Genomic DNA, 14,827 nt, shown 5'->3' with positions numbered 1-14,827 from the left:
CTCTGTTGTATTAATTTTTTGTATAGTAATTTTGTTCTATTTCATTCAATTCCGCTCTAATTTTTATGATTTCCTTTCTTCTGTTGACTTTGGGTGGCTTTTGTTCTTGTTTCTAGTACTTTAAGATGTAATGTTAGGTTGTTTATTTGGGATTTCTCGTTTCTTGAGGTAGGCCTATAATGATACAAACTTCCCTCTTATTACTGCTTTCCTTGCATCTCAGAAGTTTTGATATGTTGTATTGTCATTCTCATTTGTCTATATCTTTTTCTAAATATATTTTTAAAATTTTTATTCTTTGGTTAACCTTCACCTGAGGATATTTTTTTCATTGATTTATAGAGAGAAAAGGAGGGAAGGAGGGAGATACAGAAACACTGATGTGAGGGAGACACACTGATTAGTTGCCTCCTGAATGCGCCCGGACCAGGGCCAGGGACTGAACCTGCAACCCAGGTATGTGCCCCTGACTGGAAATCTAACCTGTGACCCTTCGGTACAAGGGCTGGCACTAACCACTGAGACACACCAGCCAGGGCATCTCTATATATCTTTTGCTCTCACCTTTTATTTCTTCTTTGACCAAGTCTTTTTTTTGTAGTATGTTGCTTACTCTCCATACATTTGTTGGTTCCTTTACTTCCTTTTCACAGTTGACTTCTAATTTCAAGGTATTGTGGTCAGAGAACATGCTTGGTATAATTTAAATATTCTTGAATTTGTTGACCCAACCTATGGTCTATCCTTGAGAATGTTCCATGTGCACTGGAGAAGAATGATGTTCTGGGATGAAAGGCTCTGTAAATGTCAATTATGTCCATTTGGTCTCGTGTTTCATTTAATGCTGATATTTCTTTAATGATTTTCTGCTTGATTGATCTAGCAAGAGCTGTCAATAAAGTATTAAGGTCCTCAACTATGACTGTGTTTTGTTCTGTTTCTCCCTTTAATTCTGTGAGTAGTTGCTTCATATAGTTCAGTGCTCTGATTGGGTGCATATGTATTAAGACATGTTATGTTTTCTTGATGTAGAGTCCCTTGTATCATTATAGAATGTTCATCTTTGTCCCTTGTTACCTTTATCTTGAAATCTATTTTTTCAGATATTAAGTATGGCTACACCTGCTTTCTGTCACTGTTATTTGCTTGGAGAATCATTTTCCACCCTTTCATTTTGAATCTACCTTTGTCTTTGCAGCTTAGATGTGTCTCTTGAAGGCAGCACATGGTTGGTTGTTTTTTTTTTTTTTAAATCCAATCTGCTACTCTGTGTCTCTTTATTGGTGAATTGAGTGCATTTACATTTAGGGTAATTATTGATGTGTGAGAATTTCCTATAGGCATTTTGTCCATTATTTTCTGGTAGCTCTGTGCCTTTACTGGTTCTTTTCCTTTGCGTTTCTGTGTGTTGTTTTTGTTTGGTTGTACTGCATACTTCTTTCCTCTGTTTCCTCTTTTTTAAGCTGTGTGTCTCAGTTTCAGGGTTTTTGTGTGTGGTTACCATTAGGTTTATTAAAGTTGCATATATATATATATGTATATATATGTGTATATATATGTGTGTGTATATATATATATATATATATATATATATATATGTTTTTTCTTTTGAGTGCATCTGATCTCCATCCACCTGTGCAAGTTCAGACCTTTATATACATACACACACCTTTATGTTTTTATTGTCACAAATTATCCCTGTTTATGCTTTACGTTTTTTGGTTATCTTACTTGTAGCATTGTGACCTTATGCTCTTTGTTTCAGGTAGAGTAACCCCCTTGAGTATTTCTTGCAGTGGCAGTTTTCTGGTAATAAAATTCCCTCAGCTTCTGTATGTCTGGGAAAGTCTTAATTTCTCCTTCATATTTAAAGGATATCTTTGCTGGATATATTATTCTTTTCTGGTAATTTCTCTCTTTCAGTCATTTGAGTATTTGATTCCACTCTCTTGTGGCCTGTAGAGTTTCTGCTGAGAAGTACCATGATAATCTGATGGGTCTTCCTTTGTAGTCATTTCTTTCTTTTCCCTGGCTACTTTGAAAGTTTTTTCAGTCATTAATTTTTGCCAGTTTTAATACAATGTGCCTTGGAGAGGGCCTCTTCAGACTGAGGTAACTAGGTGTCGTTTGCTTCTTGGATTCGAGGATCTAGTTCTTTCCACAGCTTTGGGAAGTTCTTATCAACTATTTGTTTGAATAGGCTCTGCTTCTGTGTTCCCTTCCCCCTCTCTTCTTCTGGTATGCCTATTATTCTTGTATTGCTTTTTCTGATGAAGTCAGCTAGTTCTTGTAGAGCTTTTTTGTTTTTGTTGTTTTCTTTTATGCTCAGGTCTCTCTCTTCTTTCCTCTGCATCATTTCTAGAATCCTATCTTTAATATCACTAATTCTGTCCTCCATCTGGTTGGCTCTTTCCTATGCTCAGTAGTTCACTCCTTATGTCCTTAATTGAATGCTTCATTTCCAGGATTTCTGATTGGTTCTTTTTAAAAGTTTCAATCTCTTTGGTAAAGTACTCATTTTGTTCATTAATTTTTCTGAATGCATTAAATTGCCTGTCTGTATTTTCTTGAATATCGTGGAGTATTTTCAGAACTGCAATCTTGAATTCTCTGTCATTTATATCACATATTTCCATGTGTTCCAGTTTGCTTTCTGGAGACTTTTCATTTTCTTTCTGAGATACCTCGTTATGGTTATTCACAGTATTTGCTGATCTCCTCTGTCTAGGCATCTATGTATTACTGGTCCTTCTCCAGCAGCTTTCTCTGAGGAGGTCTTTCTACTATTTTTCCAGTAGGTGGCGCTGAATTACAAGATTCTTACCTCTGTAACTTCCCTCAACTGATTTCAGCAGCTGCCCTCAGACAGTACAACACAATGCTGCTTGCTGCTTGGGGGTGGGGCTTATTTGCCCTCACCTTAATGGTGGTGGGAACCTCCACCGGGGCCACCCCCTCCACACACCCCACATGGGGATCAGTCACAGATGGAAACTGATTCTGCTGCAATAGCTCTCAGTTTATAGATAATGTGCTCTTCAACCCAACACCAAGGGTGACAGGAGGCAAGTTGGGGAGTCCAGTGGGTGGCAGGGCTCTGTGGCGCCATTTCTTTGGAACACCAAAGGATGGACAGCTGCAGTAGAACCCCTGCAATGTGTCCTTGCCCAGGCTTCTCAGCTGGCTCAGCGACAGTTCACACCGTTTGCCCCGCTGGAGTGCCCACTGAAACACTCTGTTCTACCCTGCCAAAGGAAGTGCCTACTACCACCAGCCTTCAGCTGCAGGGCTGCATCTGTGGCCTTCTGAGCTTTCCTCCCTTCTCGCCTCCCAGTCTGCTCCCATTTGCCCATCTTTAGATGCTTCAATGCTTGGGTCTCTCAGGCATGCCTCTATATTGAGCAGGGAATCCTTTGTTGAGCTATAGTTGATGAACTTATTGAAGTTTCAGAGGGAGAAGTCAAGGGGATCTCTCTTGCCCCCATTCCTGTGACATCATGCCACTCCCCACAATAAACTATTTAAAACAATAGGTGGCTGGCCCCCTGGCTGTAGTTTGCAGAGCCCTGCTTCAGAACAAAATCCTCCTATAGGTTGAAGACAGCCACACCATCTTCTGCAATGACACGTCCTCATTGTGCCATCTAGACAAGGCTGACGTCCTCAGCAAAAGGATGAAGTTCTCCCAGGCAGGAATTACATACCATGTCTTTTGTACCACCACAGGAATTACATAACACAAGCATAGAGTAGGTGCATATTAAGTACTTTTTTCTTTATTCCATTTGACATTTGAAGGGTTCCTTTTGTTTTATTCAAAATTGCCTCCAACCGTACAGAAAGCTATCCTTACTACAATTTATGGAAAATATGAATGTCTAGTGAATAAAATATCCTAAGGAAGACGAAACAAACGTTGATAGTCCTGAAAACTTAGTTTCATTTTGTAAGTAAGTCAAGATTACTACGCTTAAAAGAACCAGCTCTGATGGCTATGCATTCATCCCACCAATGCGGACATGGCCCAAAACACTACTGAACTCCTCTCTGAACATTATCTAAAGACAGAGTTTATAAGCACAGAAGAAAATAACTGCCTCAAAATGTCAACTGTCAAAATTCAAATCTAGAAAGACAAATATTTGATATACTACACATAATCTCACAAAACAAATTCTAAAAGTGTTTACATTTATTTTTCATTGCTGCACAATATGTGTATATGTGTACACACATATACACACACGTGATTGGTTTGAAAAAACACACCACTCTCCTTAATAGGTATATTCTGGTACGTCTGTTTTAAAAGATTTGCAACATAGGTAAATGTGGTACTCACCTCCTCCCACAACCACATCAAAATTACAACTAAAATACAGAACAACCATCATTCAGAACCGCCTAAAATCCAACCCTGAACATTTCTATGCAAAGCAAAAAGTTGCTCATACCAAATTCTTCCCACCAGCACATCTGCATACATAATGACATCATCAACACAGGGCCCTCTCCTCTCCCAACCCCCACTCCAGGCTCAAACAAAAAGTTAGTATGCACACATAAAGCACATTTACAATGTCTGCTCCACAGTAGATACTACACTAGCTAGTTTCCATTGTTTCTAGTTCTAAGCTTGCCCTTTGCAAAAAAGCTGCGATCACCACATAAAAACATTTCTAAAAATGAATTCTTTACCAGTTAAAATACACAATTTGTTAGCACCAAAGGAATCTCCATTTACAAATGCATTCTTTTTAATGATAAAAAATATATTTTCTAAGTACACTTGTCTATGAAGTATTTTATAAATTTTAACACTTTTCGAAATGTGTTTTTAAAATACCACAGCATCTAAGGAAAAATTGCCAATCTGCCCTTCAAAGGTATGGGACAAATAAATCTTGTTCAGTAATTCATGCATGCTTAATTGATAGCACCGCAAAATACCAAAGAAAGGTTTCTAATTTCACAAACCGAGTCAGAGATTTAAAATAAGTCATTATTACATTAAGCTCTAGGAAAACTGCAAGGTTATTTTGTCTTTATGTTCATTTCTACCACACCTTTACCTTCAAAGTGACTTTTCATTAATTACACATCTACTGACCACAGCTGTTTTTTTGTTTGTTTGTTGGCCAGGAACTGTTTGAAACTTTTTATTTTTGTAAACAGAACATCACTTTGTTTAGTGTCGACACACAGTAAGTCCTCAATAAAGATGTTAAGAATTTTCTTCAATTCAAAACTATAAAAGCATAAAGGTCATAAGGAATACAATAATTTTTCTAAAAATGTGAAACTCACTAAATAAAAAATATCATGTGAAATATTCAAACATTATTCCAATTTTAAGCCATTTTCAAAAACTGAAATATTGACATAAGCCATTTTCTTAAACATGAATAATTTTAACAGATTTCTACCACCATTCTTGTTTTTCAAAATATATCCCTAAGTTCTTGTTGCAAATGTAGCAAAGTATCTTGGATTTCATGTAAATGCATAGGTTTAGAAACAATTTACAGGTAAATTGGCTTACAAAGACCCCAACTAGAATGGGAGCTTCAGGAAGGGGAGAGATTTTTATCTGTTTTGTTCACGGCTGTTGTCCCTCCTTCATCACCAATACATTATAAATGGTGCTCGGCATGCAGTACGATTTCAATTCATATTTGCTGGACAGAGAGAACCTATGTGCGCAGACCTCTTAGCACAAACCACCTGTAGGATCCCACCAACACCATGAGAAAACCTGGAGCAAACTCATGTGCAAATACAAAATAAGCGAGAAGAGCAGAAAAACACTCAGTGAACTGATCACAGACCATCTTCACACACTGCTCCAATGGGTTCACTTTGATGCAGTGTCTAAAACCCCACTAATTCAGAGATTCATTTAGGTTAACAAGATCCCTCTCTTAAAAAAGCAGGAACCATTTAAGCATCTCAACAACCTTATGGGGTAAATATTTCACCATTCCATTTTGCAGATGAAACAGGCTAAGGTGCCAAATTACTTTCTAGTGTTACACAATTTTCCTACAGCACGACACGTTTAATCCTACATAGCTGCCTTCCCAGTGACGGGAATCACACACATCAGTGCACCTTAGTTCCCAGTACCCTTCTATCCAAACACCTTAAACAAACTTTCTCAAGGATGGGGCTTTTGTTCGGGATGACAGGCAAGCAACAAGTAGTTTTAGCACTTTGGAGGAAAGAATCTAAAGAGATGGTCACCGATTTGGGGCCTGGGGGAACCAAGTTCCAAAGACAAACCACAGATTTCAAAACACTACAGGGCCAGCTCTTGCTCCAGAACAGCTGGCCTCGCTTCCTCTTCCTACCTTCCACATGACCCTTACTGTTCTCCTCCACACCAGAAAATAGGCAACCATTGTTAGTGCCACAGTGTGGCAATATTATGTGTCCCAACCACAGTGACTGGCACAGACAAGGCACGCAAATATTTACAGAATGAACCACAGACCAAGGCTGTTTCCGTGGGCAAGATGGGGCCACTGTTTTTAACAAAGTGGAGATGAGAAATGCACCTTAAGCACCTGGTTATTGGTGTAAAAGTGGCCGGTCTAAACTGGGGACATACTACAATGAAAGCCTTAAGTGATTCTTTTTTCCTCAGCCAGATTGCCTCAAAGAAGAAAAAACTTAGAACTTTAGCACACAAAGACCTCAGAAGGGGCATGTTTTCATGTTAGAGTATAAAACAAACAGCATTACCTTATTTAGATTGCCTAGTTTAGGTCATCTTAACATGAAGAGCAGCTTAAAAAAAAAACCCACTCAGCATTCTCAGAGTGAGAGCGGGGGTGGAGAAGATAGCAGACATTTTCCAAAAAGTTTACAGTGGGCCAAAACAACAACAAAGAATCAAACTCCACAATGCGGAAAAAGTTTCCTTTAAAATATGACCAGTAATTTCTACAAACATGTATTTTATACCAAATAATTAAACGGCGCCCATGTTTATGCTTAAGAGAGAATGAGCTAAATGGCTTCAAAGACAATTCTGGAAAATTGTACCTGTATCTCCTTTGGCCAGCTACGGTCACCTGAAGACTTGGCTATCAGGTTCTCTCCATCTGAGATTTTTAGGCGTCAAATTAAAGTAAAACTACTGGGGCAGAACAAGAGCCAAAAGCAACAGGAAAGATGTCCATTTTCCTCTTCCATTCCCCCGCCCCACTTGCACTTAAGAAAAACCGCACGTTTTTACGAGGATAAGGCCTCATCCTTTGAGATGCAATGCAGCGTTAAGTCTGATTCGGGCAGGTTAAGCCTCCCCTCGTGACCGAGTTTTGCGCTCCTCCACCGCTCCCTTTGTTTGAGCCGTCCCTGCAAACTCGCAGTCCAGTGCCCTCGCGTCAACAAGCCCCCCGCACGCGGCGCAGGGACGCCCCCAGGGCTCAGGAAGAAAGGAAAACCCAACGGCGCTCGGAGCCTCCTTCCCAGGCGCGACCAGGCCGGGCTGCGCGCGAACGAGACCTCGCCGCCGGCTGAGCGCCGCTGGGGGCCCGGCGGCGCGCGGTGGGGACCCCCGCCCACCCCGCGCCCGGCGTCGCCCCCGGCCCAGCACTCACCTCCGTGGATGGGCAGCGGCGCCAGCACCTGGCCGCGGACCTCGGCCTTGGGCGAGTCGAGCCCGTAGCGCCCTCGGTCGATGCGGAACGTGAGCGGGGCGCCGCGGCCGGGCTCCTGCACGGTCACGTTGATGAGCGCCGTGTAGTACTCCTGGCTTGTGTTGTCCGCCTGTGCCGACCACAGGCTGCAGGTCAGCAGCGCGAGGGCAGCGAGCCGGGCCGGGCCCGCCCGCGCCGCGCTGCTCATCGTCCCTCCGGCCGCCGCCGCCGCCGCCGCTAGCGGACCTGGCTCACCGGCCGGCGCCGAGAGGCGGGGCGGGCGCTGCGGCGGGAGCGCGCGTGCGCGCGGCCGAGCGCAAGCACGCGCTTCCTGGGCGCCGCGGCCCCGTTGCTCGCTGCCCTCACGTCCGCGGCCGGCCAGCGGGGACGCGCCACGGGCTCCTTGAGAGGACCGCGGGTCAGACCGCGCGCGGTCATCCGCTCCGGGCTCCTCCAGGGCTGTGGGGGCGGTCTCCTTCCATCCCCTGGGGCGGGACCCGCCGAGCGGGGGCACCCGAAGGAGGGTCCGTGAAACACAAGGTACCGCTCGCCGCCACCCCGCCCGGCGCCGGCGGAGCGGCAGCGCGCAGGCCCGGGCGCAGCCCCGCCCCTCGCGCCTGCGCACTGGGCCCTGCCCGCTCCCGCCCGCCCGCACGAGGGCCGGAGCTGGCGGGTCACCAGTTCGCGTCGCGCGGAGCCCTGTTGATCCGTCCCGCTTGATGGGAAAAGCGCCTGCAGCCTGGGAACTTTCCGGGAGCCTGTGGGAAAGTTTGAGACGAGAATACAAAAGGAAAAGAAGCTAAAACTTTACATTTAATTTAAAAACTAAATGTTTGAGATTTCAACTTTAAGTCATATAAGTGACATCGTGTGTGGGGGGAGGCATTCCGTGTAAATAACAGTATCGCGAGCCCACTAGCTTGGAGCTGTGAGGACACCCGGCTGGTCAGGAAGGACCCCTACAGACTGGATGGACCCCCCGGAGGCCCCGGGCAAGGAGGAGAAGGTAGTGACCACCTGTCCCTCGCTCCCCAAACAGCCGCCCCCCTCCACCCCCCCCACTCGCCTTGTCAGCTAAGCTCTGCACCTTCTAAAGCATGAACGAGGGGAGGGATGGTTCTGGGGAGGCTGAATTTAGGGGTTTATAGGACTGGGCCGTGTCCTCGCTGCTGCTCAGTGGTGGCCGGGCCTGCGTCTCCTGCCTCCTGCCGTGGGAGGCGGGTGGAGTCAGCCCGGAGCTTTCCCAAGGGGGGGCTGAGGCGCTGTTTCCTGCCGCGGATACGGGTGCGACGCGGGTAAACGTAAGTCTCCCCGGGCGCCTTCTTAGCGACCTCCTTCAATTTCTCTCTCCCATTTCTTCTCTCCCACCCTCTCGCCCTCCAGCCCCGCTCCCACCCCACCGCCATCGTCTGTCCAGTCTGTGTTCCTCTTACCGAGACTGGATTTTATTTACTTGCCTCCAGGTAGTACAGCCCCTCGACCAAAGTAACCAGGCCCCCCCCCTAAGCCCAGCACTTAAAGAGGGCCCTGCTCCGGCCCTGAGCAGCTGGACCCCTCCCCACAGGGCAAGGAGTCCCTGGGACCAAGGCACCCCTGCTCGGACACGACAGACCCGGGATTCCTGCCCAGACAGCCTGGGCCCACTCAGGGCCTGCGTGGGGCTCTTTTGGGTGGGGGTCTCCTTGCTCTGCTGCGCTCACTTGGCATGTTCTGGCCCCTGTCTGACACCCCATGCCCCCTCTTCCCTTGCCCTTACAAAATGTCTGAGATTTCAGCGTTAAGTCATATAAGTGACATCAAGTGTGTGTGTGTGTGTGGGGGGGGGGAGTTCTCTGTAAATAACAGTATCCGGAGCCCACCAGCCTGGAACTGTGATCAAAGTGCGGAGTACCCATGCCCCCTAGAATGAGAAATGATTATGGAGGTTCACCTGTGGGGAGAAGGTGAGTCCCTTCAAAGCTCTCTTCTGGTTCTTCTGAATTTGTCAAGGAGAAACTGGTTCTGAAACACTAGTTTTAACATTTCACTGGCACTTGCAGATCTTCCTGTTAAACAAAGCGGGATGAGGTCTCCATGCACAGCCTTAGCCAGCACTAGCATCTAGGGTGATGGTAACACCACCCTGCATTTGGGGGTGTAATTACCTTTACTTTATGGAGACCTTGTCTTTAGGTCAAGAGGTTTTCATTTATGGTAGTGATAAAAAGCTACCTTTAAAAATTGTAACTGTTGTGGAATTGTGCACCTGAAACCTGTTAACCAGGGTTACCCCAATAAATTCAATAAAAGGGGAAAAGATTGGGGTAAAATACACACACAACATAAAATTTGCCATCGTCACCATTTTTAAGTGGCATTAAGCACATTCGTATGGTTGTGCAACCATCTCCACCATCCGTCTCCAGAACTCTTCATCTTGTAAAACAAATACTCTGTACCCATTAAACAACTTCCCAATGCCCCCTCCTTCAGTCCACCATTCTATTTTTTGTTTCTATGAGTGGAATCACACAGCATTTGTCCTTTGTGACTGGCTTATTTCACTTAGCATAATGTCCTCCAGGTCCATCCATGTTGTAGCATGTCAGATAATTTTTCCTTTTTAATTTTTTTTAATCCTCACTGGAGGATATGTGTTTTTTCCATTGCATTTTCAGAGAGAGTGGAAAAAAGAGAGAGAGACAGAGAGAGAGAAACATTGATTGGCTGACTCCCGCACATGCCTCGATCAGGGCTGGGAATCGAGCCTGCAGGTACATGCCCTTGACTGTAAATCGAACCCAAGACCCTTCAGTCTGCAGGCCGACGCTCTAACCACTGAGCCAAACTGGCCAGGAATGTTTTTCCTTTGTAAGGATGAATATATTCCATTGTATGTATATACCACGTTTTGTTTATCCATCTACCGATGAACACTTGGCTTGCTTCCACCTTTTGGCTATTGTGAATGCTATAAACATGGGTGTACAAATACCTCTTTGAGACACTGATTTAAATTTTTTGCATAAATACCCAGAAGTGGTAGTTCTACGTTTAATTTTTTGAGGAACCACCTTACCATTTTCCATAGTGGCTACACCATTTTACATTCCTACCAACAGAACATAACAGTTTCAATTTCTCCACATCCATGCCAAAACTTTGGACAAAACTCCCTTTTAAAACATTTATTTAAGTGAAAAAAACGAAGTCAGAAGTCTTAAGTGAATAAAAGCACAGGTGGTGCTTGGCTATGGCAGATCTTGTGAAGGACACATGCTGAGGTCAGAATCAGGCCCATGCTGGCCTGGGAATGAGCTGCCTAGGAGCCATTCTCTCCATGGGGCCATTTCTCTGACTCCACCACACATGAGTCTCCCCTGCCTCTACTCCCAACTCCCAGCTCATAAGAAATCCCAGGTTCCTAGCTGTACACCCCGGCTGAAATTCCCCTTCTCTGCAGAGCTCCAGTGGGCCCAGCTGCCAGCCTCCCAGCTCCAGGTCCTGGTAAGGGCTTCCTTCCTTCCGGAGTCGATCTGCCTCCTCTGGAGCAATGTTGACCTTCGCAGGGCCATGAAAACCTGTAATCTCTGTGTAAAGCACACTATATAACAGTTACAGGGCTCCAGGGATCAGAGGCCAAGCTGGGTTCCCTGGGCAATGTTTCTAACAAAGGGTTGTCCAGAGTTTCACTCTTCCTCCCCTCCGTCCTCCTCCTTAAGTTCCTTTTTATTTCTTAAATTGCATATGGTCCCCTCTGGTCCTAGCAAGGCTCCTATCTTACTATTTATGTGTTCCCTTTTTTCACTGCCTTTCGCTCCCATTCCTAACCCACAGGCAACCATTCTAATGCGCTTAAAGTGTATCTTTTGTGTTCTTGCAAAATGTGTGCTATTGTTTAGTGCACATGTACTTCATAATTATTTAACTGTATTGGTTATAAATGTCATTCTATTTCTCACTCTCTTCACGCAGCACTATGTTGTTGTTTTAAATCTTTTTCTTACATTTAATCATTAATAATTTTTTGTTACCAGCAACTAGATCAAGGTGGAGAACATGACCAGCACCCCTGGAAGCTCCCCTGCACTTTTATAAGCATAGGGATGTAGATCTGGGTAGGGACAATAACAGATGCACTTGAAGGCATTTCTCAAGGGCCAACCTGGGGGCAGGTGGCTCCTGGAACATGGATGCCAACAGTCGCTGGAACAAAGTATTTTCCTGATCCTAATGGGCAGGGAGGCAGCATTTTCTTAACTGTAGAATAAAAATCCTTATCTTCAGCCCATTGTGGTGACTTGCCTAGCCACCCCTGGACAAATAGGGTTAATAAGGAAATGCCAAGGCTGATTGGGTTCAGCCAGGGCCCTGATGGAAAAAGGAATAGGAGTACTTTACTGCTCACACTAACTTCATGGAGGAAGGGTGTGTATGTAAAGGGGGATGAGTGTAAAGGGAGTTGAGTTCTGGGTAGGCGTACTCAATGCAGAGCTGCCGTTCTCGGATACTGCCCTGACCTCACCTCCCTGCTGTCTTCTCCTTCCCCTCCTCTTCTTCTGTTTCTCTTCCATTTCACGCTCTCTCCTCACCAGTTTTTCCACTTCCTGTTTCCTTGTTGCCCTCTCCTGCTTTCCGATTCCACTCCACATACCTGTTCTATGAGCTAATTTTAATCATATATATTTTCACTCTAGCATTGACTATATGGGCTTAGGCGAGTGACCATACATCTTTAAGTCTCAAGTTTTTATCATCTTTAAAGTAGGGGAATTAATATTAGTATCATATGGTAACTGGGAACATTTTAAGTTATATTTTGGGTTCTGATGCTGGCCAAGATGACATAAGACCACTACAATGTATCTATCCCACTGGCTACAACTAAGAACTCTGGATAAGGTAAACAAGCAAGTAGCTGAGAACTCTAACATGTTAACAATGGCAGGCAGATTGAAGAGAAGGGCCTAAACTTGAAGAATAACCCACAACAGGGGCAACATTCCTAGTTTCTCTTTTTGGCAATCTGTGCCCACACAGCATTGCCCCAGGCCCCACTCAAACTCCTGGGCAGAGCCTCTGGCTTCCTGGGCTGCTCCAAGTATCAGGAAATCTGGGTGTGGTCTGAAGTGAGAGGTGGGTGTGCAGTCTTGTGGGACTGAGCCCTTAACTGTTGGATATGACACTAATTCCAGGAAGATAGTGTCAGAATCGAATTAAATTGTAGGACACCCAGCTGGCGTCACAGAGTATTCCTTGTTGTGGGGAAAAACCTCCACAAATCTGGTGACTAGAAGTGCTCTATATGTCACAGGGAAGACACTCAGAGTGGGAAAGAACAGGGTTTTTCCCCCACATAGGAAGGAAAAATCTGGGTGCTTCTTTTACAGTGAGGTTCTCTTAGATTCAGGAGTGGGGAACATTTTTTTCTTCCTAGGACCATTTGGATATTTATAACATAGTTCGAGGGCCATACAAAATTATCAATTTAAAAATTAGCCTGCTATATTTGGTCAAACATTTAATTAACTCACCCCTAATCTGATAGCTGGAACTGCTTCTCGTTGGTGAGGACTTGGCAGGGCCAGATCAAATGATATACGGCCTGTGGTCTGGAAGTTCCCCACCCATTAACTTAGACCAACCCACCTATCAGTTGGATGCCATCAGATGACCTCAGTGGATGTGATATGGAGCAGAAGAATCTGCAACTGAGCCCTCCTTGTATTATGACTAAAAAATTGGTGAGAGAAAAGAAAATGATTGTTTTTAGGAAGCCATTAAGTTTGGGGGTAATTTCTTTCATTATTATTTTTAAATATATCTTTATTGATTTCAGAGAGGGAGAGAGAGATAGAAACATCAATGATGAGAGAGTCATTGATCAGCTGCCTCCTGCACACCCCTGACTGGGGATCGAGCATGCAATCCTTGCATGTGCCCTGACCAGGAATCGAAGCCCGATCTCCTGGATCCTAGGTTGACTCTCAACCGCTGAGCCACACCCGGCTGGGCTGGGGGTAATTTCTTATGCAACAATAGCCAACTGGAACAAATTTCAGTACCTGGAAGTGGGGCGTTATCTTAATGGAAACCTGAAACGCGTGGCATTGGCTTTGGGATGGGTTGATGGGTGGGATCTTGAGGGGCCTTTAGGAGGTTGTTGATAAACACCTGAAGGGCAGTGCGGAGAATGTTATCGGAGGCTGGAGAGAAGACGGGGACCCTCGTTATGCAGTGGTAGGAGATTTGTCAGCATTATTGTTGGTAGACTTGTAGAAGATAGAAATTGTACTCAATGAGCCTGTGCACCTGGTGGGAGAATCCTGGGAAGACTTTAGAAAGTGCCAACTGACTTTTTTCTATCTGCCTGTAATAAAATATAAGAGATTAGGTAAAAATCTACAGTTCAGTTTTGAAGCAGAGTTTAGATAAAAATTTTAAGAGCTAGGACTACCTAGGTTTGAAAATTTTTCATCCCTAATCTTTACCAGCAGAACATTTTCAAAGGGCACATATCTGAAACACCCAGGAAGATTTAAGGGGACACCTACTAGGGTTCCTACAATTCTGCAAAACACGTGGACCTCTACAAATCTCAAGAATGTGTCTCTCAGATTTTTTTAAAAAACTAGGTAATTAGGCTCCCAAGAATCCTGAGAACCTTCCCCACAGCATCCTGATTCTCAGCCAAGGTATGAAAAGGGCTTATTCCAGAAGGAAAGGTAGGTGTGGCTTTTGTCTGCTGAAGTGGCTTACAATTGGACCTACAGTACTATACGTCCACAACACTTTACAAAGATGGGCAAGAGGGCTTCTGGGGACTGTGCAGAATTGCTGTCTGGAGATGTGGCCCAGAGTTGGCAGATGGTGCAGCATCTCAAGAGATGCCTGGGACCCAGATTGGTATGTATAATTTCCAATTCTAAATGTTTGCTGGCAATTAAGTAAATTGTAACCATTATGCAGGCTGGGCTAAAGGGGTCTGCGATGTGGGTCCCCACTGTGCCTGTGTGGTCAGTGCCTTTGGTATCGTGCTCTGCAGTCCAGGCTGCTCTTTTCTCAACCTGGGGATTGTGGATCACTGCATCAGCTTCAGCTGGGGATGCACGTTACCAATGTGTCTCCCAGGCACACCCTGGACTCTGAGGCTGAGTCCTAGGGGTGGGACCCAGGACCCTGTGTCTGCCAGAGTGCCTCAGCAA

At 44.9% G+C, this 14,827-nt stretch overlaps 1 protein-coding gene across 3 annotated transcripts in view; it reads right to left on the bottom strand.

The window, feature by feature from the left end:
- Positions 1-8,222, bottom strand: part of RNF130 (ring finger protein 130) — a 102,374-nt gene extending 94,152 nt beyond the window's left edge. For 2 of the 3 annotated variants that reach the window (XM_081135673.1, XM_081135671.1), the window contains exon 1: positions 7,605-8,207. In XM_081135673.1, coding sequence (XP_080991799.1) covers positions 7,605-7,851 — 247 coding nt within the window. In that variant the 5' untranslated portion in view covers positions 7,852-8,207. Of the gene's footprint in view, positions 1-7,604 lie in introns of all 3 variants that reach the window. The other variant, XM_081135672.1, reaches the window with a different exon arrangement.
- Between the last annotated feature and the right edge of the window lie 6,605 nt (positions 8,223-14,827).

The sequence above is a fragment of the Miniopterus schreibersii genome (assembly GCF_964146895.1).
Source record: "Miniopterus schreibersii genome assembly, chromosome: 4".
NCBI lineage: Eukaryota > Metazoa > Chordata > Mammalia > Chiroptera > Miniopteridae > Miniopterus > Miniopterus schreibersii.
This window is presented reverse-complemented; position numbering and strand designations above follow the sequence as displayed.